At 37.5% G+C, this 27,720-nt stretch overlaps 1 protein-coding gene across 1 annotated transcript in view; it reads right to left on the bottom strand.

Moving 5' to 3' along the window:
- Positions 1-8,420: 8,420 nt before the first annotated feature.
- Positions 8,421-27,720, bottom strand: part of LOC107678479 (pro-neuregulin-3, membrane-bound isoform-like) — a 164,982-nt gene continuing 145,682 nt past the window's right edge. The window contains exons 5-10 of the mRNA XM_016473754.1: positions 24,287-24,316; positions 18,253-18,355; positions 17,232-17,358; positions 13,883-13,995; positions 13,329-13,517; positions 8,421-9,413 (exon numbers count right to left, since the gene is read on the bottom strand). Of these exons, the coding sequence (XP_016329240.1) occupies positions 8,741-9,413; positions 13,329-13,517; positions 13,883-13,995; positions 17,232-17,358; positions 18,253-18,355; positions 24,287-24,316 (1,235 nt within the window). The 3' untranslated portion in view covers positions 8,421-8,740. The remainder of the gene's footprint in view (positions 9,414-13,328; positions 13,518-13,882; positions 13,996-17,231; positions 17,359-18,252; positions 18,356-24,286; positions 24,317-27,720) is intronic.

The raw sequence follows: 27,720 nt of genomic DNA, 5'->3' as shown, positions 1-27,720 counted from the left end.
CCGGGAGATAGGGTGTGGTTATCCACACGGGACATTCGTCTCCGACTGCCTTGCCGCAAGCGGAGTCCTACCGTATCGCACCTACCTTCCATGTCTCACTGCTCAAACCCTGTGTTCACCTATGTCTGCTTCTTCCCCAGGGCCTGACAAATCCGGCGTACCTCCTCCTCCCGAAATTGTGGAAGAGGAGACCATCTACAGAGTCAATTCACTTCTAGACTCCCGGCGTCGAGGCGGCAGCCTAGAGTATCTCGTGGATTGGGAGGGATTCGGCCCCGAAGAGAGATCATGGGTTCGTAGAGATGATGTGCTAGATCCCTTACTCCTCAGTGACTTCCATGATCGTCCCGCTTTAAAGGGTCTACTTTTATTTGTGTACACTCACAATATCAACAAAACATTGTGCTTTTGCAAAATAAAGAAAATAAACAGGGTGTGCTTTTAGCCGTCTCATTCTCCACGCATATCTGTTTGAAACGCGTCACTAAAATGAACTGAAACTCCGCGAATATTTGACACACACACATGACAGATAGATCTATAGAAAGCTTAACATGTCTACTTTTAAACGAAGTAAGTCATGACGAAAACAAATATTATGTGACAAAGTAATCAGTATGAAACCAACGTGATGTCAAGTCTTGGCTGTCGCCCTCATTATCGCTAATGTGACCACGCCCACGCGCTTTTGTTATTACAATCCTCCACGTGAAACACGCGCATGTAAATGCCCACATCACAGCAAACAAAGCAAGACTTTTCCTCACGTTCATCTCGGCTACTTTGCTTCTGGAAGAAGACGCGCTGAGAAAAATAAGACAGAAAGAGCTTTGGATTTTCCTCAGAACGCGCCGGCGTGATATTCAGTGGAGGATGTTAACCTTACAGTAGTGCTCAACACTGTCAGACTTTCAAAATCCTTCATCACTTGAATTAAGATGATAAAATTTGAACATCCACCACAAAATCAGACTTTAGTACCACCTTTTACTTTGAGATTGATCTGAAGTTCAATTCAGATTTAAAATCATAAGAAATAGTTAACTTTTTTTTTAAACCAAATCTTTGCATAACTACAGGAAACACTGCATCTAACAATGGTTTGGCAAAAAATAGTTAATTAAAAAAAATAAAAGCATATGCATCAACTCAAATATGGTTATCTAATAAGCATGTGTCTGTAATTTCCACGAGGGGCGGACTGGGAAAAAAATTTCAGGCCGGGAAATCTCACACTCATACACCCACAACAAATTCTGAAACATGGACAACCCTATTTTTTGTATGGACCTCACATACATTTTTTTTAAAATCCTTAGGTTGGGGACATTAAAAATAATTAAAAGTTCTCTCCTGAACTGCACCTTCACTTCCATTTTTCTTTTCAGTCTCTTTATTTTGCCCTGATATCTATCTCACATGACTTTAATACTCAAGCTTTAACAAAACTATACTTTCTAAATTGCCTATACATATTTAAACCAAAAATGAATTAGCATTCACCCAATGTTCATTCATTTTTTAATGTATTGGATAAAATATGTTGAAGACATTAAAATGTACCGCATAACAGAGCTGACCCTTAAAGCGCTGCTCTAACCTGTAAATTTATAACTGTTTATTCCCCTCAGTGAATAGGGAATGATGGATTATCTCCAGCAATAGAAACAATTTTTTCAAGGCGAGGATGGAGCACGTCTAAATAAAGCATTGACCTCCAGGCCAGGGTACCTAAACAAACACTTTCACGGTCAGGAGACCAAGAGGTCAACAGATCTAGTTTAAGCTGTGGTAACCCTGTGACCCCACAACGGGAAATCTTCCAAATGGCTGACTCACAGTGAAGTATTCTTCTCTCCTGTTCCCTTCATTGTTTCTTACAGTCTCTTTTTTCTCATTCTCTTTTCCCTCAACCTTTGTCTCTCTTTTCCCCAGCCTTTTCCACATGCCATTTTCATTTTCTTTCTCATTGCCTTTTCCTTGCTTGCTTGTTTTGCAGCATGAGAATAGAAGAATACAGAAATGCACAACAGGAAAGAATTATAAGCAGAAGACATCTGAAACTCAATTAGGCTAATTTGAATACCTCTCCTCGTTAATGAAATTTACTGAAAGCTGGATCAATCTGAAGAAAAAAAGATGAAATTTACTGAATAAAAAAACTAAACTAAAAGAATGCAATTAGATTTATCAACACAGACCTATATTTAAAGCCCTGCATTTACAAATGTGTATCTATAATGACATTAACAATGTGAATTCATGCATAATGAACATCTCTGTGATTTGAATTGATTGTGCAGTACAACAATGAAGGGCATCATATTGTTGAAGGTTGTATATCTTTGTCTCTTCATTTCTCTTGTGCCTGTCTGTGTCTGATACGCTTGTTCTCCATCTCTTCCTTCTGTTCGCTCTTCTTTTCCTTTTCACATACCAAAAATAGCTTACAGAAGTGTTTATTTGCCAGAGATCATGCAGAGCTCCCTCAACACGCTGTATCCTCATTTCTTGTCCTCCTTGCAAAGATCTTGCTGAAGTGGATAAATGGGCTAGACCAGTGAACAAGAAAACTAGGGTTAGTCTTGTTTGAAGAATCCTCAGGGTACGGGCATGTGCATGGAGCCCAAGATCAAATGAATGCAATTGTGATGATTATTCGTTCCATATGAAAGTTTCATGAGGCAGTTTAAAAGATGTGAAGTCAGTGTGGTTTAGCCAGAGGTGATGCCTCTGGTTGCTTTAAAGGTTCTTGTGAAACCATATTTAGATGACTTTATCTGTAGAGCTGCAGCAGAACAGCACCTGGAAAGACCAAGCTTTCAGTTTCATGCCATGTTTTAGTTGCCAGTTGTAAAACTGTGCTGAGCATGTTCAGACAGCAAGTCATTGTATTGTGCATTTTGTGCTTTTATATAAATAATTTATTAACAATTAAATAATTGAATAATACAAATCTGTTTTGATTTCTAAAATTCCATTAAAATATATATATATTTTTTCTAATTATAATTTCTAAGAATAATTAGCATTTTTCAGTAAGGCAAAATATGCATAATGTATTTAGCTAAATCATTGATCAATTGTTTCCTTTATTTTAACTCAACATACATTTGAACATTATTTCCATTTCAAGTGCTTTGGCAAGTGCTCCATCTTTGTTTATTTTGCAATTTGAGATTAATCATATGGTGGCCTTTATTCTCACAACCTAAATCTTGCCAAATAATCATATCTATTCATTTAGAAATAATTGTGTATTTCTGCTTCTAATTTCGCTGAAACGCCGACTGAGACTCGGTTCACCTGTTATTTAGCCTCTCTGCACTCGCATAGAGCCCCTTCTCTCCTCCACTCATGATTTCCTGTAATGGTATTTGCATGAGAAATTAGATACCATCTTTCTAATTAAGCTCATAAGCATAATCTCATTGCTCTTATCAATTTTGCTGTACATGAGTTCAAAAACCACACCAACATCAGTGGGGAGAGGCATCACAAAGCCAAAACCCATAATGCTTATCTTTTATCTGATATTAATGTGAATATGTGCATGAGAAATGGAAAAACGTGTGTGGTTACTAAGAGAGCAGTTGCTACTTAAGTTTTTATATTTTATTTATTTTTCATGCTGCTTTTTACAATAAAAGCAGCTTTACAGGAAAATAGTGCCTTAAAGCCCCCAGTGAGCAAGATATTTAGGGGGATGAGAAAGAAGCCTTTGGAGGAACTCAGCAGGTGGACCTCAACTCCTCAGGCACAGATTTAAATAAATGTGCATATGCAAAACTAGTTACATATGTTTAGTAATAGTCATGTTTATTTAATAGATGAGTTAATGTGTTATTAATTGTCATATTTGTCAGCTGAAGCGATGCAGGAGGTGGTCAGCGAAGCATCCATCACTGTATGGGTGTAGTTGGCGCAAGGTCTGGCACAAAGTAGAAAAATCAGTTTGGAATGGAGAGTAACACAGATTTAACAAATCAGTTGCATCTGTTGTTTATTAATTCTGTGTTGCCAGAGGAAAGGCTTACAGTAAACCATTTTTAAATCATATGTATCTCATTATGATATTGACAGCCTAAGCTTTATGTCACGTCACTAATCCTGGTTTACTGAAAACGGTCTATTCACTGGGAATTTCATTGTGAAAATCCAATTTAATGGGTTGCATTTACCATGAAATACATTTGAATATTTTATCTATCACATACTTTCTTGGTATTCTCACCGGAACAATTTTTAATCAACTCCGTGATATGAAGTAATTTTATGGAGACCTTTTAGACATTATGTTCAGACGCATAACAAAATGGGTTTGTGTATTAGGCATACATAAAAAGTGTCTTAGGGTGCTTTCACACCTGGCCTGTTGTTTCGGAACCTGACGCGTTTCCCCCCTTAGCTCGGTTCGTTTGGGCATAGTTTGGGCATATGTGAACACGGCAATCGCGCTCGGATCCGCGCCAAAACAATCGGTCCGAGATCGCCTGAACGAGGTGGTCTCGGCTCGATTGGAAACGAACTCTGGAGCGGTTCGGTTGTAGTGAGAAAGCAATCCGAACGGACCAACGAACCAGGCTATATCTTAATGTATAATGGTTAATTACGTAAGTTCCGTGAAAAGCATTAGCTTTGTTGTTTTGCTAATACTTCAAAATGAACCTGTGAATGTCTGTGGGTGAGCACGTCTTCGCCATTCAAAATCAAAGCGCACTTTTTCATTTTATAATGCCGTCTTATTGCTCTTCTTCCTAGTATGTGCATTTTAAAAATGTTTTCCCGATGAATCCTGGACTCCTGCTCAAAGTGATAAATTAATATAACGACATCTACAAAAAAACAAAAAAAAAAAAACAACAATAAGCCCGAAGTTGTTGTCGTTCCATCCTGACGGATGACAGCCGTGACAGCCAAGTGGAATCCCGGAAAATAAACCGTGGAACTTTGACCAATGAGAGAACCGTTTACTCGCGCATGAATTGTATTAACAAATTTGGTCCGTTTAGAAACATTCCCATATGAAAGCAAACCGCACCAAGAATAAAAAGCAACATTGTAATAATTTTAATACCCGTTTCGGAACAAAGCAATCGATCTACAGGTGTGAAAGCACCCTTATATCATTTGGTACTACACTGCATGGGTGTCACTTGTCTTTAACAAGAACAACAGATATGAAATGTTCACTTTTGTAAACAGCAGCACTAGATTTATGATGAAGTATATTGAATGTTTTAATGATCCAGGATGTGGTTAATCACAGAGAATCGTAAGTTCCTTTTGAATGTAATCAACCTCATTATCAACTTCACATCACAAAGCACTGTCTCACTTGGGAAGCATTCAGAGTTAGTCTATTGTGATCATATATGCCTTTCATCTGCTTTATGAAGAGTCCTTTGTAATATTAAGCCTCAATGCTGAATGTTAACGATGTATGGTTTCACTTCACTGCCTAACTAAAGGGGCAATTTAGTACTTTTGTGCTCATTTAACACATTTTACACATTAAGAGAGATGTTTTTGTAAAGAGTCATCTGAATGGTGTACACACACATCAGAAGAAGATTGTAAAAAATGTTAAATTACAGTATGTATGATGCAGGTAACCCTATTGTATTTCACCATGTTAAAATGATGTGTACCGGACAGAATCTTAAAGTTAGGGCTGCACAATTAATCAAATTTTGAATCGCAATTACAATTACGGATGCCACAATTACATAATCGTTCAAAGCAGCAATTAATCGCCCAAAGTCCACTTATGTTATTCAGCATCCTTAAGATGCTTTTTTCTTTCTTTCTACATGTTATCTTAAGGGTTTTTCCATTGTTTTAATTTTAGTTTTAGTATAACATTATAATACCATGCATATTTTTACCTTTTTATTTAAAGAGAAACCAATCCGATGTATAGTTGACATTTGAGGCTTAATACTATAGAAAAGCAATAAAAGTTGTTCAGTTAGTGTTTTCAGCTTGTTTATTTTCATATAAAAATATGGCATGCAGTTGCTTCAAACAAAGGTGTAAACGTCATTCATTTAATCGCAAATTAATAATCGCAATTACAATTTCAAAGGAATAATCGACAATTATGATTTTTGTCATAATCGTGCAGCCCTAGCTCAGAGTGTAACAGTCAGGTTTTTAAATGTCTATCTAGATATTTTAGTTATTTCAGTAAACTTAACCTAAATGAAAAATTAAAATATAGACTGCTCTCTAAAAGTCACAAGTATCAGTATAATTTACATACATTTTACTGGTTGGATTGCTGATCATGTTAATCAAGGCATAATTTATATTAAATTCAGGTGCATTCAGTAGTTCTTTAGCTAGCAGTCAGTCTTCTTTACCCTTGTGGTATTCGTTCTTCAAGTACAAAAATAACTTCTACTTCTTTAAAGTACTTCTTTGTGTACTTAAAGTACAGATACCACAATGGTTGTGGTAGAACGTTGATTCTAACGCCAGCTAAAGAACTACTGAATGCATATGAATTTAATATAAATGATGCCTGGGTTAACATGTCCAGCAATAATCAAATCAATGAAACAGGCAATTTCGTAACACATTTTTCATGATAAAAATGCAGACCTTTTTCTATGCAGGATATGTGCAAATGACTTCCATTTCACATAGATTGCACTGATTTGCAAGTGTGATATTGCTTAAGCATCCCATTTGTAATAGAAAATGCGTTTTGTTATTACACATGAGAAGTTCTTCACATCCTTCACATTCAAACCAAAGCTATTTAAAATAAGCAATCTGTTTATCTACCGTATCGTTGAATGCACTCATTATTCATTATCTTTTATCTATTGAATAATGAAAAAGCTAGTCATCCATCAGAAAGCGCCTTCAGTTTTGGTTTGGGCTGTGAGTTGAATTGTGAAAAAGTTTTCCTTAGCAGTTATTACAAAATTACACATTTTACTAACAAATTGTATTCTGGCCCAGTGCGAACCATCTAGAACACTTTAGACAAATTAAACCAAAGGTACATTGCTGCGAAAAGAGTCATTTTGAAGTCACTGCAGCTCATTCCAGGTGACAGATACATTTCACTTCTTGCCACTGCCCTCATTGCGTCTAAGTTCTCCGCGCGTCGTGTTCAGCTCGGCACTCATTTCCCACAAGCATCTGTTGTGCTGTGCAGTTGTACTCTCTCTAATGTTAGCAGCCTGCCTCAAGAAACATCCTGCCTTTATTAATATATCAGCATAGAGGAGAAATGGGCCTGCTCCTCAAACAGATGCAATAACACAGGGATGAGGCGTTCTACCAAAAAAACAAAAAACAAACCCAAGACATGCACACAGGACTTCGGCTCTTTGTACATTACATCAGTGTTTTCATGGCTGTCTCCCCTCGGAGCAAAGATTGACTTGAAATTGAATATTAAGCTGTTGGATGAACATGTTTAATGTTCTCACAAAATGAAAGGATCACCCATTATGAGTTTCAAAGCCAATGGCTCACACTAGATCTGCGGAGAGACACGGTGCATGAGAGCAAAACAAATGTTTGTCTGCAAATTAATTAAAAAAATTGCCAAATGTTGCTTCTGTGGGGCTAGGTCGGAAGAGACTATTGGCGCAGCCTGACAACGGTTGTGTTTTGTAATTTTTTAAATTTTCTTATTTGGATTATAATGTCACATCACGCTGAGACTCACGCTCAGAAAATTAGCCCGATAATTCATAAAGTGTTCTGGGTGCGACTGGCTCGTGTTGCCCTCGTTTGAGGTAAACACGACGAGAGACATCAATGACACCGTGCTTTAATCTTTCTGCTGATTAATTTCACCCTCACCTGAAAAAAAAAAAAAACGAGCTAGTTAAGGAAACTTTTTTTTCCTCCCGTTTTGCGGTTTCAAAATAGCTGATGCAAAATAATGAGTCTGGGTTTAATTAGCAAGAGCTACTTTCACAGGAGATAAACAAGTAAATGATTAAATCCGTTGATGGTCTCGTTGGATAGAGAGGCTGCCGCATCCGACTCCGCCGATCTCTGTTGCCATGGAGACAGCCAGTGACTGCCGGTTTCTCTCCATTCAGCACGTTCGTTGGATCGTTTCAGGCGATGGTTGTGGATACCTGGCTGCGGCGCTCTGTGAGCTTTTTGCTAAAAACAGAAGGTGTGAGATGCACTACATCGATCGCACGGTTACGGGCAGATACTCTCTGATCAAATGACAGGGTGACATTCAGATTTTATTCAGAAACCGTTTTTCTTCTCAAGACCTCAAGCAAAACAGACAAAAATACAGAGCTGGGCTGAGATTATAGAACAGCAATTATTGGAAAAAAAGCTTCTGCATTACCATGTTTTGCATCTTTATTTTCGTCACTCGGTATGTCATATACATGGAATATATGACATACATATAGTTTTGACATCTATTATATATATTTTTTCTTTACAGTAGAGAAACAACATTGAGATGACACACTATTTGGTTTCTAAATTGAAGCTTTTTGTTAAATATTGGCATATAAATCCTCTCCAATACCTCTTTAGATCAACATCCCACCAAAGTCTTCGTTCTCTCGCATCTATTCACATTGTGTCATCAGGAAGTCAGAGTTTTAAATTGGGTTGTCAGTAGTTGTACTTCACAATGCAGTAAAATAGTTCCAAAAGTAAGTGTCTTGCACTAGCGGGGACATTCCAGCCCCATCCACACAGACGTGGAGTTTCCAAAGCAATCTTTGCGTTTATCCAATCAGCTTTTGGGATATGTGAGGCAGGCCACACCTCTAACCCCGTCAGAAAACGAGCTGTCTTTTTCGCCCCCCACAAACGGGGTTTGTAAACCATCATCCTGCTGTCCTTCCCCGAAAGCAGAGCGGCCCTCCTGTCCTCTGGAAGCCTTAGACAGCAGGCTGGCGGCGTACTGCGTGGTTTTTGCCCCTGATCCCAGTACGGTCATAGAAATGACAGTTTTTGCTCTTCTGGAGCTTCTGCCTGATCCCAAGGCTGTTGTGTAGGTAACAAGGCTTTTGTGTTTGATTTGGCCCCTTGACATCAGTGCAGACTCGGAGCAGGTGAGTGTCTGTGGATCCGGCACCGCCACAGCGGAGCTGGCAAGTGATCGGCTGGAATTTGCCATTGACTCCGCCTCAGACTCAGGATTGATTAGGTTGTAGCTGGAAGAACCCCTACCCCCGTTATGAAGCTTGTTCCCGCCCCCCTCCCCAAAATCAGGTCCCTGAACGGAGGGGATAATGGGTACGGAGTGGGCTCGGAAAGAAGGGGGAGGAAAGGTCGTTCCCTGGTCAAGACGAGTGCACGGAACGTCAGTGTAGCCCATCTTTCCTTTGGAATGGGCGGAGAGCATAATTTGCATATTCAGGTTGCAACGGCTTTGTTGATTGCTGTCTGAGTGAGACTGGCATCTAGAGGACAAGAAACCAAGAGAATTAGTATTTACATCTCATTATCCATTACACTGATTCTGTCTGTTACACTCGAAAGAAATCGCTTGGCCACTGAGAATGTTCTGAAAACAATTTTATAACAAAAAAACAATCACAGCAGTGATCAAATTATTTGTAGGTGGTGGGAATTTTGAATCTCAGTGTAATTACGTATAATCTGCAGCTTGGGCTGTGTGCCTGTGGTAGCATAAATTATGCGTTTGTCATAGATTTAAGTAGGGCTGGGTGAGATGGCCAATCACAGCTTTGTTACTTTCAAGTTTAAAGGCAGATCTTTGCTACTACGTGAAAATTGTAGAAACCAGACTGTTAACTGGGTTTAAACTATGGTCAGAACATTTCAAACAATTCACGCCTTCATGTTCTAATGAGAGATATTGTTTCAAATCTTGAAAAAGGTTTGTGTTGCCTGACTCTGACCCCTACTGTATCTGCAGCACAGTTTGCAGTGCAGACTGCAATATTAATAATGTTACGTTTTTTATCTCTTAGAAATACAAAGTTGACAGTAGCTTGAGTTATGAGGCAGATGTAAATTCTTTTTTTTTTTTAAACAGTAACATCTGTAAAATTGTAACATTTTTATATGGTGAAATTTAAATATTCTGACTGTTTGAGTTTTACCTTTAACCATTGATCTTCCAAAGTAGCATACATTTAGATCATGATAACCAGTGTTGGGGAAAGTTACTTTTAAAAGTAATGCATTACAATATTGCGTTACTTCCTAAAAAAGTAACTAATTACGTTACTTAGCAGATATTTTCTTGTAAATTAAAAAAGTAATGCGTTACTTTACTAGTTACTTGAAAAAAGTAATCGGATTACATAACTCGCATTACTTGTAATGAGTTACCCCCAACACTGATGATAACCACAGTTAAAATCACACACATAGCATCTAAATACAATGGTATAAATGTAACTATATGGTTTCTAGGTATTTGTATGAAAAACAGTAGTCTAAATATATATAATATTATAATATATGAATATAAATATCCCACATTTATGCCACAATACCAATAATTATCATTATCGCTTTATCGCCCAGCCCTGGATTTAAGCCATTCCCATCAAAGCTTGTGTATTCTTCACCCAGACCTACGAGTTTATGAAGACTACGCTACTTCATTTAGCTGTGGTTTTGATCTGCAGAAGGCGACAGCTTATCGAATCCAGCACACCTTGTGGTGACAAACCTAAAAACCTTTTGGTATTTTGCTGGGAGACTGCCGTGGAGTAACATTCAGATCTTGCGGCGTGACCCAAGCGGGTTATCTAGGGTTTGTCAGATGTAGAATCACAGGAAATGTTGTGGGTTTCTCGATGTCGAGGTTCAAACTGGCACAGTTATCACCCTCTTATCTAAACTTTGACATGATGACATTTAAATACAGCTTTGCAAGAGCACCAAATCATTCTTGCTTCTGGTAAAAAAGTGAATATAAAAGCATCAGACACACAAAAATGCTGTTTTGTTGTTGAATAAAGTCGTTTTCTTTTGCGCACAAAAAGTATTCTCGTAGCTTTGTATAATTGCGAATGAACCACTGATGTCACATGGATTATTTTACAGATCTCCTTGCTACGTTTCTGGACTTTCAGTTGCGTTGCTGTCTATGCAGGGTCAGACAGCTCTCAGATTGCATCAAAAATATCTTAATTTGTGTTCCGAAGATGAACGAAGGTCTTACAGGTTTGAAACGACATGAGGGTGAGTAATTAATTATTTTTGGGTGAGCTAACCCTTTCAATTTATTAAGCAAAAGTCAAGCTAACCCAGCAGACTTTACAAAAAAAATAAAACACAGAGAGCCCTGCTGCTGACACACTGGGAAAAAGAAAAAAAAACCCTTCTCTAAGTATGCTAGTACGTATGTGCTGGATCACAGCTCTTAAATGATTCTCCAAGCTCAAAGCTGCACTGTTTAAGAATGTAAATTATGGAAATAGGTCAAACAGAGAGAGTTTGGCAGAGAGTGGAGTTTACAAGTCACTGTGAAGCTGGATCAAGTTGGCATGGTAATGAGAACATTGCTTGGAAATTCAAGAGTAAGTGCTACTTGCACACATACACCCTACTTAACTGAAGGACATTATTCCTGCCATGGGCCCTGTCAATGAAATTCAGTTTCACTCTCTGACTATATATTGTATGTTCCTTAGAAAAAACACATTCGAGTCTGGATCTGTTTCTAGACCAGTTCTATACAGAATAATTCCACAGTTATGGTCTTATCCTTAACATGTGTTTTTTTTTTCCAATTATGGGCACTTTTGGTCCTGTGACCCTGACTTTATTTGTCTACTAACAATGTCAAATAGTGTTTATGCACTACCTTCCAAAAGTTTGGGGTCTCTTATGCCTGCCAAGAATGCATTGTCTTAATAAAAATACAGAAAAAAAACAGTAATATTGTGATATATTATTACAATTTAAAATAATTGTTTTCTATTTTAAAATGTATTAAAATGTAATTTATTCCTGTAATGGCCAAGTGTCAAAGTGTCAGATGATCCTTTAGAAAACATTCGACTATGCTAGTGTGACTTAAAGGTACAATATGTAATTTTCGCCGCTAGAGGGCGCGTATTCAAACTAAACAAAGAGACAAAGGCGTAGTTTGATGATGCCGTGACTGAGTGTGGAATCATGGGAGTTGTCGTCTTCATCCCCACAGCCGATGCAATCCGACGGGACTCGGGCAGAAATCATGATCATGGATGAGCTAATGATTTATTAATGTAGTAGAATGAAGCAGGGTGAGGCTGAAAGCCGTCGAAGCGAAACGAGGCCGCTGAACGAGCGTGACACACGGCTCGAAAGCAGCGGAGCTTTTATTATGCCACAGTCGACCGCTTCCGCTCCTTCCGGTCGTGCGTATGTGGGGAAAAAAAAGCAGTGCTGTTTAATCAAACTAGATACATTTGAAAGTTCTGTTATAATGCTACTCTGTACGGTCGTCACCAGTCTATTAAAACACACAACATATTAAAGCGTCTTTGGTGTTTCCATGTTTTCTACAAAACAAAACCGGAAATCGAGGGGTTATAACGTCATTGGCAGGCGACACAATGACACTATGGACACGGTCCGTGTCTCTAGTTAAAATTCTTATTTCTTATTGCCTTTAATATATTTGTGGAAACCATGATCATTTTTAAGGATTCAATGATAAAGAGAAAGCTGAAAATCTTAGAAATATTTTGTAACATTATAAATGTTTTTGATGTCACTTTTGATAGTTAAATGATAGTGATGGAAATCATATATTTATTTATTTTTTATAGCTAGCCTTTTTATACAGTATATATTATAATTGCACACAGTTTTTTGTACATTGATACAATTAAAAGATAAATATTCTGTTAAGTAAGTGATATTTACCTATTTTAGTTTTTTTTTCATATCTTGTTTATATCAAGCATGCTCTACACTGACACTGATCTCCATTGGTAACCAAATACATGAACTTTTGATAAAAATTTTAAAATTGTTGTTATGGTGGCCATGACAATTTCTCAAAGACATTTTCACAAAATAAATTGTGAAAGTGTTTATATTTATTTCATCTTTTGTTTAGGTCATTTTTGAAGTTAAATCAGTGAAATAAAAAAACAATCGGATATTTTTGTTTTCGAAAGTCTGAAACAAGGCTAAAAATGATGAAAGCATGGTAAAAAGTTTTCAAGAGAGTTTTAATGACTGTCATAAAAAAAAGAAAAAAAGTTGAAATCTGTCAGTTTTGATTAAAAAAAAAATCAACCCCTGGGACATAGAAGTACCACAAACATCTGAAGTGTCTGAGAAGAGAAATCATTGCAGTCATTGCATTGTTTGTTTGTCGCATTTTGCATTTTATTGCTCACCTTCTCAAAGATTGTGGCATCACCTCATTCACCTCCACTTCCTGGAGATGTTTATAGGAGTGAAGAGAATCTCGAGATCCTCCACTGAGATGATGGCCTGCTCTAGAGATTGGCGGGGTCCACTTTGAGACGGCTTGATAATTGGTTACCTTGTGTTTTAGGGCAGGGCTTGAGGAGAACGAGCAGCTTCTGTAGAAACAGAAAAAAGCTTCTGAAGTGAGGAGAAAAAGATCATATTTATTTCAAACATTTCATATGAGACAGCCTTAGATTAGCACATGGCTCTAATGCTAGAATTTATGATAATTAATTCAGGCCTTGTTGTTGTAAATAACTATTGTGAAAAACTGATTCCACCATAATTCGGAAATGTAAATTTTCATGGTTGCTACCAGTTACAATTATTATAATTCTTTTAAGTGGTTCATTTTTGAGGTGAACATATGGTGCCATATTGAGCGCTGATTAAATTTCTTTCTCCGTTTCTTTCTCTTCTGTGGAGAGGGACGGAGTGTCAGAAGTTTTACAATAGATGTGAAGCTCTGGGAAAGTACCTGCAGCGCTTCCCCATCGAGAGACTGCGATTATGATTTGGTAGGGAAACTTCAGAGCTGCTGAGAACGATGCTGGCCGCCTGCGGAGAGGAGAAACCATGGGCTCTTCTGCTCTGTTGAGATGAACAGAAAATAAAAGATATTATTGCAGGCGAACCAAACTCTATAGAGGATGAGCACATTGATTATCATTGCCAAACATGTGGCAATGTTTCATGGGTGTTTGCAAATTGTAAGTGAGAAAGTTATGAAGTCATGAAATGGTAGCAGCTCAGCTTATGGATATTAATTAGGATATGGAAAATCTATTTCAAGTGTTTTTTTTAGATATCATTACACACTGGGTTGAGGGAGAAATCACTCTTTCTAAGTGTTCACATGCCTAATTAATTCTGTGACAACTTCATTCCTATATCTGCTACTGTCAGGTCACAGCAACAGCAAATGAGGCCTGAATACGACTTGTTGGTCCAGTAAGATTTTTCAAAAAAAAAAAAAATTCGGGGTCCGTCCTGTCATATGTGACCCTAGACCACAAAACCAGTCTTAAGTCACACGGGTATATTTGTAGCAATAGCCAACAATACATTATATGGGTAAAAATTATAGATTTTTCTTTCATGCCAAAAATCATTAGGACATTAAATAAAGATCATGTTACATGAAGATATTTTGTAAATTTCCTACCGTAAATATATAAAAACTTAATTTTTGATTAGTAATATGCATTGCTAAGGACTTTATTTGGACAACTTTAAAGACGATTTTCTCAATATTTAGATTTGTATGCACCTTTAGAGTCCAGATTTTCAAATAGTTGTATCTCGGCCAAATATTGTCCTAACAAACCATACATCAATGGAAAGTTTATTTATTCAGCTTTCAGATGATGTATAAATGTCAAATTTAAAAAAATTACTGGTTTTGTGGTCCAGGGTCACATAAAACTTATTTTACTTAATCCAAATTGCAGCTGAACTGCAGGGGATGTAAACTACCTTTCAAAAGTCTGGGGTCGGTACGATTTCTTAAATGTTTTTGAAAGAAGCTTTTTATGCTCATCAAGGCTGCATTTATTTAATCAAACATACAGTAAAAACAATAACAACAATAAATAATAAGATAATTAAAACAATAGTATTATTATATAATTATAATATTATACCATGTGAAATATAATTGCCATTTAAATGCATTTTAATGTTTTAAAGTGTCATTTACTCCTGTTATAGCAAAGCTGAATTTTGTAACATGAGCCTCAGAAATCATTCTAACATGCTGATTTGGTACTCAAGAAAAAATTCTTATTATTATCATGGTTGAAAACAGTTTTGCTAGCTACTTAATACTTTTGTGGAAACCATGATACATGTTTTTTTTTTTAGATTCTTTTTAGAATCGTTTTTCTTTTAGAAAAGAAAGCTCAAAGGAAAAGAATTTACTTGAAATATAAATATGTTGTAACATTGTTAATGTCTTCACTGTCACATTTGATCAACTTAATGCTTCCTTGCTGAATAAAAATATTCACTCTTCCTTTCACTTTGAATAGTGGTGGAAACACATTTGTTTGATTTTGTTCCGTGACTTAACTAGAACTGATAGCGAGCTGTGTGCATCTGGGAGCCATGTGAACACTGTTGCTTTCCGCCAATGATGACAACCGCAACAACCACTCAGCAAAACATTAAAATCTAATTCCATTATAACACAAACTAACAAAATGAAAACTCTTGTTTAGAAATTAGAGATGCTTCCTCTGTATTACATACATCACTGCTGCAAGCTATTTCATGAAGTGGTGTGGACACAACCAGCTGTAAATGACATGCTTTCTTAGTGTTGCACAGCAGCTCATCTCACTTCCCCTCACTTTTACAGACAGATAAATGTAGGAACACACACACAGGCCAAAGATAAAATGAAGGGATCATGAACTCTGAAGAGAGGCCGTATGGAGATGTTCACTCTGTGATATACAGGCCCCTCAGTGAGGGAAATCCACTTTAATTAGACTTTACATTTAAACTGCAGATTAAGCGAGACGCACTCTGATTATTCTGCCTTTCGACTTCCCCAGTCAGGAATTAATCGCAGACAAGATTACATTAATGAATTCCTAAACTATTTTTTTCAGTCCCCTCTTAAAATTAAAGCCATTATCTTACAACAACCCAGCAATCTGAGAGCAGCCTGCAATAAGTATCCCGAGCCCCCCTCCCAGTGTCACCAGAGCTGGAAAAGACAGCCGATAATGCAGTTATTCCAGTTAGTGAAATCTCCCTCCCTCTGCTTGTCTTGTGGAACATCATTAAAACGATTGAGTTTGACTTTAAACTAGTTTGGGGCCTTACAGCTGAAAAAGCATGTCCTTCTAACACTGCTGCTTCCTTGGGGACCTGTTAGCATTGTTCTTCTCTCCAACAAGAAAATTGGATGATTTCTGTCCACCCTTTCATCGCCTCAGCAGGGTGAGAAAAGAAAGAGGAAGAGAAGCAGAACAGCCACTGTAATTGTAAAAAAACTTTCTGAAGGAGGGGTGAAACATGTAAAATCCAAGTGAAGTCTGAACAAAAGATTGGCCCCTCTCAGCCTTTTCCTAAATTACTTTTATAGTCGTCTGCTACTGGCTCAGCAGATTTCGGCGACGATTATATAAGCGATCCAATTAAAGGTTTGTATGCATGCTTGGATTAGCAAGAGTGAAACTCATCTGATATGCTGCACCCTGTGTCATTTACGCACTATATGCATTTTCATATAAATGACTTGTGCAGGGAAACATAAATGTAAACCGTTGGGAATAATTTAAGCTTGATTCCTCACTCTCATTGGACCTGATGACACACATGGGAACGTGAGCGTCATCATTTGTGTATGGGATGAGAATGAACTGCCAAGTGGCAGCAGAGAGAGATTGATCTTCCGGTTTGGAAAATGTAACTCTATTCATCCAGTTCTTCATCAGCTATGGTGGCTGGCTGCCTTTGACTGTTGTATCAGATAGATGCAGTGTTTACTCCCCGAGCTGCATGCAGTGTTATTTCTGTCGGCTTGAGGGATCTTCGGAGCAGGTGGGAAAGCAGTAAAGCCATGGAGGGCATCATTCCTCCCAACTGCCTGCTGGCCAATTGTATTCATTACTGGTGACTGCTATGCACAGGGGACTTTATTTGAATCTCCTTAACAGCACATGTAGGTGGCTTGATTTCCGACTGTACAAGTATATATTTGGTATTCGCACGTATTTTTTGGACAAGCGATCATTATGTGCTTTGTCAGCACAAATGTGGACTTCATGCAGATTTGCTCTCTGGGACATAAACAAACAGCAGCTGCGAGACGTCACCTTCTGAAGCTGGAGGGTGCTCTCGAGTCTGAGGCTGGATTTAGATATGATACCCGAGGCGTTGACGGTACTGTCCCTCAAGTTGCGAATTTCGGTCAGATGGGCTCGATGCTTCTCTCTTTGTCTCCTGCAAAGTGTTAACACATTTTTAAACCACAAAATTTAATTTCCTGTATTGAGACTTGGGTCAGTGAAGCATAAGAGAAAAGCAAAAATCTTTTAAAATCTAGCTTCGTTTGAGACAGGTTCTTAGAAATGTTTTTTTTGTATTCATGTTGGTTTTATATGATTAAAAAACAAAAATTCCTTAGGTCTTAAAAACATTATGTGTACACATTATGTTTTTATTTTTTTTTCTTGCAACAAATAACATAAATTATTAATTTAAAAAAAATTGGCCCGGTTTCACAGACAGGGCTTGGATAACACCAGGATTAGGCCATAGATCAATTAGGACATTTAATTAACTTCTATAAATGTGCCTTAGATAAAAACACTACTGATGTGCATCTTGAGACAAAACAACAGAACTGACATATTTTAAGAATAGTCAGTGCAAGTTTTTTTTCAGTTAAAACAGCCCAGATTTGCATTTTAGTCCTGGACTAGGCTTAAGCCTTGTCTGAGAAACCAGAGGATTATGTTTGTTGGGAGTTGCATCATGACATTTTACAACCTAACCTTGCCGTGTCACAAAAATTTTAAAATTATGCATTATTTCATGAGACCTTGACGCACGACTGGTTTTACAGACAACAGCTTTTCAAAGTAGTAGAAGTAATATTGTTACAATATTTATTCTCTAAGAAATAATAAAAGATTACTCCAAACTACTAAACAATGTTTTCTTTTCAGGAATTTCAAGAGGCACAAGCAATTATATATACGAATTGCAATGTCAATTCATTTTTAATTGTCGTCTTATATTTTATTGTTTATATTACCTTCAGAAAACAAATGCGCTAAGAATTGTTATGTTGAAACAATGTCATTCCAGCTTCAAAGGATGATTTGGACTCACTTGTTTTTGCAGTAAAGAGCCATGCAAGCCACTCCCAGCAGGCTGATCCCCATGGCTATGCTGAAGATGGACAATATCTGTCTCTGATAGGTTTCTGCACTCTCTGAAAAGACAGACAAGACAGCACACACTCATCTTCAGGCTTTATTCACAGTCATCACTATGGCAATCTTGATTGAACAAAAGAATCTTCTGTAGCTAATTGGCTCTTACATTAAAAAAAAAAAATTCAGTGTCACAATAATGGAAACATTCCCTGTGAGAGAGAATATGAATTTTTAAAGATGATTGGAAAGCGACCGTCTTAAAACTAATCAGTTAGTTCTATCATTTAACTAGCATGCAAACATGTGCACACAATCACATTTGATAAATGTGTAATACTAATTACACATTTAATTGTAATTAATTGAGGCGGCAGAGGCTGAAGACACCGCGAGCGTAAACGAAACCGCGCATCTGTGCCATTCATTCATAGAGACGCGCAGAACATGCAGGATTCATATTTAAATTGTATTTTTGTGACTTAATATTCACAGACACTGGTCTATATCGTGTTTTGATTTAAGTGTACTGACCTTTTGCTGTATCCATCCAAAATGTGTCAAATTCTGTGACATTCCACGTTATACAGTAAATTACGTTTTTATGACTGGATTCCATGATTCCGTCCGTGCTATCCACATTACGGAAATCATAGGGCCCTACACAAGCACTACTGAACTGAAATTTGTCACCTCGACAAGTTAGAAATTTAAAAAAAATAACATGCAGGGAAATTAAGTGTTCTTCTATTTGCATTTTGTCTTCACCTTGCTTTTCTGGTTATAAATGACACTTTCATTTATTGGAATTTATAAAACATTCTCAATTCATATCTAAATGATAATAATTTGCACTCATCTGGGAGAAGTTCCACTAGATGTCTGAACACGGATGCTGAGATTTGCTGTGTGACTCATATCCTGCCGTTCAATTGATTGTAAAGGTGTTCAAAAGAATGCAGGTCTGAGCTTTGTTCTTACTACACCAGAATCAGTAAATAACCTATAGGGATCTGTCTTTGTGCCCATCCAAAACTGTAGCATCATGTGTCTGTGGAAAACCAAGAACAGCTAGTGGCACAGCAGGGACCAAAAGACCGGTCCTCACAGGACACTGAGCCCAGGTTTGGTGGAGAGTGTCTGCGAGCAGATGGCTAGACTCCCTCACAAACACAGACCCGTGACTGAAATGCCTCTCTCATGCCACAAATGCACAGAGCTGACCATTCATGCACACGTGCACTCAACACCCCCCTCCCGTCTCTCTTTCTCATGGAAAACGCTCCGTAATGGCCACAACTGGACTCGCTCACCATCCAGATTAAAATCACTGAGGCAGTCATTTCCGAGAAGCAGAAATGCATATCAGTTCCACTTTAACTATCTCTCCTTCTCTGACAGTTTTTGAGGAAATCTTGAGGCGAGCGTGTGAAGCACGACTAATGGAAAACTTCACAGGATTCACTCGTTCACTTAAAGAAATGCTTTCAGGTGTCAGGCACATGAGAGAGGACGGTAGGGCAGGGTGTGTGGATACAGAAAGGGAGAAAGCTTGTGGCAAATCCATTTTCACAGCAGTTTTTGGGCTCCTGTTTGTTGACACTGCTTTAAGTCTGTGGTTTGTCAGGGTAAAGGCATCTATTTAGCCCTGGGCTGTGTGATTTCTCATCCCCAGAGACTTGCTATGCAACATGCAACCTCAGCAAGGTGCACACCTCTGGGCTTCGAAGTAATTAACAGCGACATACATAGCATCATGCACAGACGAGTGCAAGCAGACACACATGTATGCACACAAGCCGCACAGACCGCATCGCCCATACAGATGCTGCCCTGTGCCTTTACAATACATTTCCTTTGCTCTGTTTCCATGGAAACTCAAGAACATTAGGCTTCTGTGAGGAACAGAGAGCATCATGTGTGTTTGTATACATTAATTCTGGTCAAGAACGAGAGGAGAAGCCTGTGGGTGTTTATTTCTCGAGCATCATCAAGATGCTAGGTTTAAATTTATAGGAATTTATATGAGAAAGAGCCTGTCTTAAATTCTTTTTAACCATTTAAATGGTTCTGCGGTGTGACGAATGCATCTCAATTCAAGTCTCTCAATTCAAATTAAAATATTTAAAATTATATAGAAAATTAACAGCGAATTATATAAAAATAAAATATTTAAAAATATAATTACAAATTATATATACACTGCCATTCAAAAGTTTGGGATCAGTAAGATATTTAATGTTTTTAAAGAAGTTTTGTATTTTCATCAAGGCTGTATCTATTTGATCAAAAATACAGAATAAACTGTAACTTTGTGAAATATTATTGCTATTCAGACCCGGTTCTTAACAGCTATAGAAGGGTGGGCATTTTTTTTGTTGTGGTGGTGGGGTTATACTGTAGATATTGCTACATTAAATATATTAACTATATTATATGTATACTGAAAAAAAGCTTTCATGGGCAGCCTAGAATATCATGCATTTTTACAACAAAAACGTTTTTTTTCTTTATTGAATAGTTTCATGGTTTCTACACTGGTGATTATTTTCAACTAAAAATGTAAAATCTAAAAATGCATGTAGGCCTATATGACAGCCATACTGTAAGCCGCTTTGGATAAAAGCATCTGCCAAATGACTAAATGTAAATGTAACTAACTTTTTTATTTATACCAAAAAAAAGGCCATAATCATGTCTAGAACACTGGGGGGACCATTGTTTTGAAGAAAATATAAAGACCAAACCACTATGGTAATGGTAAAGGAACTAAATAAATAAAGGATTTAAATGGATTTAGTGGAATAAATTCAAAGGAGACAAAAGAGTAGTAAAAGAACAAGAATACGATTTTTTTTAAATAATCAATCTTACGGCAAATAATATTTTTTTATTTTAAAATATTCACCCATTCAATTTTAATTGTATTCCTAATGTTGAAAATGCAAAACAGAACAATGCTATTGTCGTCACAATAATTATGAATTACACGAATCAAGTAAATGACAGACCTACTTTCAATTCAAAGCAGTGGAATTTCACAAAAAAAGTCGAATAGTTTGCTTCACTGGATATTATAGTTGCTGTTGCTATAGTAACGATGAACGCACCTTTCATCGCACAAGATCTTATTTCAGTGTTTACTTCCAGTTTTCATTCTTTTAGCCTACATGCATTTAAACGCTTATCTTGCCCCGTCCATGCAATGAATGCACATTATTGAATGAGCGGGTTATTATAAAACATTAATTCAACTGCTCAGGTAATTTTAGTGATAGGCTATGATACATATTCATGTATTAAACTCCTTGTAACTTGCAAACTCCCCGTGATAGCGCACAAATATTTCTGCCTGTTTTCGCTTGCTGTCAGCCTCTGCTTTTCTGCAACAGACTGAAGCCGCGTTCACTTTGCATTCAGCTAATAAAAGAAAAACGCTGCTATTTTCTGGTGTTATTTTATGATTGTCGGGGCAGCAGTCTCCATATATATCTTATAGGGGAAAGTCGTGGCCTAATGGTTAGAGAGTCGGACTTGTAACCCAAAGGTTGCGAGTTCAAGTCTCCGGTCCGGCAGGAATTGTAGGTGGGGGGAGTGAATGTACAGCGCTCTCTCCCACCTTCAATACCATGACTGAGGTGCCCTTGAGCAAGGCACCGAACCCTCAACTGCTCCCCGGCATAAATGGCTGCCCACTGTTTGGTTTTAATCACTGCACAATAAATAAATAAATAAATAAATAACGCAATCTTTATCTGATGCTGGTTGGGTGGACAAAACAGTCATTTGGGTGGGCTCACCCCTGCCCATGCCTGGAGCCGGCCCCGTTGCAATTTAAAATAACAGTTTTCTATTTTATTTTATTTAAAATAGAATTTATTCCTGTGAAGCAAAGCTGAATTTTCAGCATTATTATTCCAGTCTTCAGTGTCACATGATCCTTCAGAAATCATTCTAATATGCTGAGTCATAATCAATGTTGGAAACAGTTGTGCTGCTTAATATTTTTTGGGACCTGTGATTCTTTTTTTTTTTTTTTTGGATTCTTTAATAAATAAAATGTTTATTCAAAATAGAAATGTTGTGTTACAATATACACTACTATTCTAATATTATATAATAATAATCTATACTAATATAAAAAAGGCCTCTAACACTGGCTTGCTCTATTCTTTTTCTATTTTATCTGTTTTCTTTTTATTTATTATAGAATAAAAAAAAGACCTTGCTATGTGTGCTGCGTTAGGCTAACTGAGACTTGTTATAGCACTTGCATATCGTTGCTCTTTTGTTGATTTTGATTGCTTCCATTGTCCTCATTTGTAAGTCGCTTTGGATAAAAGCGTCTGCTAAATGACTAAATTTAAATGTAAATGTACTATTCAAAAGTGTGGGGTCATTAAAAATAAATAAATAATATTTTTAAGTATTTTAAAATAGGAATCCAATATTACATATTGAAACAATACTTCACAATATTACTTTTTTCTGTATTTTTTTTTTTTCTTAGAATTGTTTTTTTTTATTACTTTTTTTTTTCCTCCTTTTTTTCAAACAAATACAGAACAAAAGGATACATTCTAAAGATTACATTCTAACATTCTTCAAACTCATATAAATGGCAAAACAGAGAGAGGGAAGGGAAAAAAAAAAACCACAGGTCATCTAAATCTTTTCCTTTCTTCTCGACCACCTCCCCCAGTATGATGAGATTTTGGTAGATTGTTGTCTTAAGGAAAGGGTCAGCACTTCCATACTGTAGACATCATGTACAATTTCTTGCCATTCACATACAGATGGGGGATCTTCCTTAAGCCATTTCCTTGTAATGGCCTTCTTACTGGTTGCTAATAATATATTAAAGAGGTATATATCCTTCTTTGCTATTTTTGAAGAGGACAGTCCCAGGTACATTGTTCTAAAGTCACATTCAAGATACAATCCCATTATTGCATGTATCTCTCTATTCAAATCCTTTCGCCCCTCCCTATCAGTAATTTCAGAAAGCAACTGAAAATTAACTCTTTTGGAAATTAATGTTACTACTCCCCATTTACGGCCATTATTATATGAAGAAAAAAAGCTCTGAATCCCATTTTCCCTAACTTTCCATGCTCTGTGTCAGAAAGATGAGTCTCCTGCCAGAAGATTCCAAGTCACCGAGTGACAGCTCCGTTTTGATAATCGATTCCACCAGTTCTTGGACATTATTCCCTTCGCTTCCTTCCGGGATTCCGAAAATCCGCATATTATTTCTACGTGAGCGTGTTTCAAGATCTAACAATCTCTCTTGTAAGTTTTCTTGAATTTGGATGCTTTGTCCGAGTACTTCTTTGATCTCAGCTACGTTCTCCTCTAATTCCGCAACTCGCTGCTCCGCTTCATCGATCCTCTCTGCCGTGACGTTTAGGTCCGTGACAAGCCCGTTCAGTTTTTGGTTGACTTCTTGTTTAAAATTGCTCAGCTCTTCTTTCACATCTCTCGCAAGAGAATCTCGGAAGGCAGTTAGTTCAGTTTTAATATCCACCCGGAAAGCTTTAATGTCCGCGTGTATCGCCGCAATGCTAGCTGACAGGTTATCAGCAGCGCCATCCATCTCAGCCATTCCTTCTGTTATTTTTTCAGTCTTTTCAAGTTTCGATTGTTGTTTAATCCTAGCTTTTTTTGCTTTGTTCCCCTCCATATTATTTAAATCCAGTTTAAATTATAATATGTAATATAAAACGGAGGATTAACACCAGACCGTATGGGAGCACTCTCACTATGCTGCTACACGTGTCGACGCCATACCGGAAGCCTTTTCTGTATTTTTTGATTAAATAATTACAGCCTTGATGAGCATAAGAGACTTTATTTAAAACTTTATATATAAGATGGAGCACAGAATGTCACACCTACAGAATTCCAAAATAATTTAACATCAAGTACTTCTGTGCACATGTTAATGAGAGAGAAAAGAAAAGGGGTTTACAAAAGAAAAATGTCCTTACCCATAAACTCAATGCCCAGCTCATCTGCTGCTTCAGGGAGAAATAACAAAGAGAAAAGTGGTTAAACAGACGGAGAGAAAGACAGAAACAAGGAGAAATGTTATCATACAGATTTCCACAAACAAAGACATATTAAATCACCCAGATAATAACCGTGAATAAAAAGCAAGCGAGTTTTGTGTCAACTAAAACTGCTCATTGTTCAGAAAGAGAAAAGATTCTGTAGCGGCATCGTTTCGGCAGCAAAAATAGCTTTCTCTTGATTACCCAAGATACGAGCAGCCATGATATTGAAGAGGGTGAAGCAGTTTATAATCGAAAGCACATAAAGGCCTGTTAGGCTCCCCTAGAGAAGCTGGATTTTGTCAGAGACGGGCTTTAGAAATGCCTTTGTCAACTGTAATGCCCAGGAGATGCTTATAATTGTCTTTTTTAGTTGCAAAATTGTATTAATTCATCTGAAGGCTTCAACCAATATGCCTCCTCTTTAAGGGAGTGTTCTCCAGCAGAGCATGGCACAAGCAAATCGCCTTTCTAAATGCAGTCACTCCCTCTCTCTCTTTCTCTCTCTCCTCTATCCCACTGAAGCCTCAGAACTGCTGGTCCTGATCAAGAGAAGAACACTCATGCTCTTTTCATTTGAATAGTCCCCTTTTTCATGCTACTGTAATATAATCTCATTTAAATTAAAATGAAACCCTCACACTTAATTGCTTTTCTGACAGAGGTGGTCTAAGGTTTTTAAATAGACTGCGGCTTGCCCGAGAAAGATTATTTTAGTGGACATACTTAGAGGGGAAAAACAGAAATCAAACACAGTGACAGAAATCGTTCTGTCAAATGATGAATCGCCGCATAGTAGCCTCAATTTCTCAATGCCGTGTTTTTGCATATATTCATGCGGCAATTTAAACATTATCTGTGGGAAAATAATGAGCCGAAATGTCTATTTTTTCCTCTCGAAGAGGTTGTGCAGCAGTTCTTAATGAGAATGCAAGGAATGGTAGTTTTAGCCAATTCCTGCTTATGATTTAAATTCGTGGCGAATAAGGACAGAACCCTTGTTTACTGGTAGCAGCACCATAGCGAAGGCACAATGAAGTATGAGGAATCGCTTAAAGGTTGTTTTAAATGCTAATGTAAGCAGAATTGTTGGTAATACTCCTACCCGAGATTTTAACACACTGTCTCTCCTCTGGGCCTTTTGAATTCGCAGTGTTTTGTGGCATCGGGTGAGATTTTTAAAAAACACAACATGGCTCTGTGAGACAAAAGGCCCAGGCGACGATCCAGCGGTTCTGTCGTATCCCTACTGCCAGCATTGCTTGGCCCATTCATGCTGCGGCTGCCTCTGATTGCCCACAATAACTGCCACATTCATCCAGTCATAATCGCTGTGCTGTCATGAGCCACACACACAAAGTCATTAAGCACGGATATGCATGCATTCCTCGAATCCTGGCAGCAAGGTCCTGATGTACTGCTCCCATAAACCACAGCCTTCCATCCGTTGTCCCGTCACCCTTGGGAGACATTTATGCCGTCGAAAGAGAGATGGGACCCAGCGCACTGCATCAACGTCAGTCGCTCAGAGACTGAGTGAAAGAACTGCAAAAATGAATCAAATCCTTAATCCTTCCGTTAGTTGGAGCAATAGGCGAAAGCTCCTTTGTGCGGCTTACTTACATAGCCTAATGTTCGAGAGATAAAGACCTAAATGAGAGGGGCCACTGTCCCCTGAGCAAGCCAGTCGGGAAATCCGTCTCCCTTGAGTCACCGGCTGAACCCCCGGTTTATCCACAGCTTGGAAAACGGCTTCACTTACCAAACACCTTCCACGCAAAAATGAATATTCTGTCATCACTTACTCACAAAAAATCTTTTCTGAAGACTATGCTGGTTACTCTTGTTTGTGCAATTGCAATAAAAGGAGTTAAACCTTCAAAAGCCTTCATAAAAGTGGTTCATATGACTGGTGCACTATATTTCTTGTCTTCTAAAGACATACTTTTTGCCTAAAACACTGCATTGAACATTTTCCCCCCCGTGAGCCTTTAACCGCTACAAACAGATTATTGCATCTGAACTTGAAAACCAAACGATGAAATCATTTAGATAATTTTGTTCGGTTTAAAAGAGTAGATTTGTGAATTGGACAACACTACTTGACTCATGAACAGTGGGGTATAAAGTACCTGAAAGCCATACTTAAGTAAAAGTACAGATATCTTACCAGAAAATGACTCCGTAGAAGTTGAAGTCACCATTTAGAATATTACTTGAGTAAAAAACTTAAAGTATGTGATATCTATTGTACTTAAGTATGAAAAGTATTTTTTTATATATATATATTAAACGTACTTAAGTATTGAAAGTAAAAGTACAAGTAAATGCAAAATGGAAAAGGAGCAAATAAATATATATTAAAAATGTTCATACTGAGTCGCAAGATTGTGTTTAGTTTTAACTCTTTCTTCCATTTTGTATCTTTGGGTAATAATAAGAAGCACTTCATCCGGTACTTAGTGTCTTTCATTCCAACATAAGAAAACATTTCTGGAATCTGCATCTGAAGTGATATTTAGATGTATTTACTAGGGGTGTCCCCGACTAAGGATTTTCATAGGTGAACTGGAATTTTCGAATCTTGCCGATATTCGACTGATAGTCGAATCATATGTTTTGGGGGCAGGGCAAAATATATTACCAAGAGTCAAGTCAGACATTCGACAGTCATAATTACGTTAACACACAGGGAAAATGTGTAACGGACGCCTTGCAGATACAAATGGGGTAAATAATGTTTTATGTTTTGATTAAAAGATAGTTAGCATTAAACGTCAGCGAAACCCTAAGTATTCACATTTTTTACAATAGTGCTCTCATTATAATGTTATGTATAATAGTTATTAATGTTTTGCATTTCTGTTTTGAGCTGCGCGCGCTGAAGATGACCAGTAGAATGAAGTAGCAGGTTTTTAATCAATGGGATTTGACTCATCAATTATCTCATATAGAATACGCTTCGTTATTTATACAACATAACGTTAATATTATGACTTCTAGGCTATCTGCACAAAATGCCCCGAATGCACGAACGTGTCTGCGCGGCTCTGAATGAACTCCTTTTGTGGACGCGTTCTTCACGCAACAATGTGCAGAAACACGGCAACTAAACTCTAAAAATTCACAGTGTTTTATTATAATAGTGTTCTCATTATAATGTTATGTATATGACAGTAGTTATTAATGTTCTGCATTTCTGTTTTGAGCTGCGCGCGTTGAAGATGACCAGTAGAATGAAGCATTTGATAGCAGGTTTTTAATCAATGGGATTTAACTAATCATTTATCTCATATAGAATACGCTTCATTATTTTTACAACATAACGTTAATATTACGACTTATAGCCTATCTGCCAAAAATGCCCCGAA

This window comes from Sinocyclocheilus anshuiensis, unplaced genomic scaffold, assembly GCF_001515605.1.
Source record: "Sinocyclocheilus anshuiensis isolate Anshui unplaced genomic scaffold, SAMN03320099.WGS_v1.1 scaffold1944, whole genome shotgun sequence".
NCBI classification, from domain to species: domain Eukaryota; kingdom Metazoa; phylum Chordata; class Actinopteri; order Cypriniformes; family Cyprinidae; genus Sinocyclocheilus; species Sinocyclocheilus anshuiensis.
This window is presented reverse-complemented; position numbering and strand designations above follow the sequence as displayed.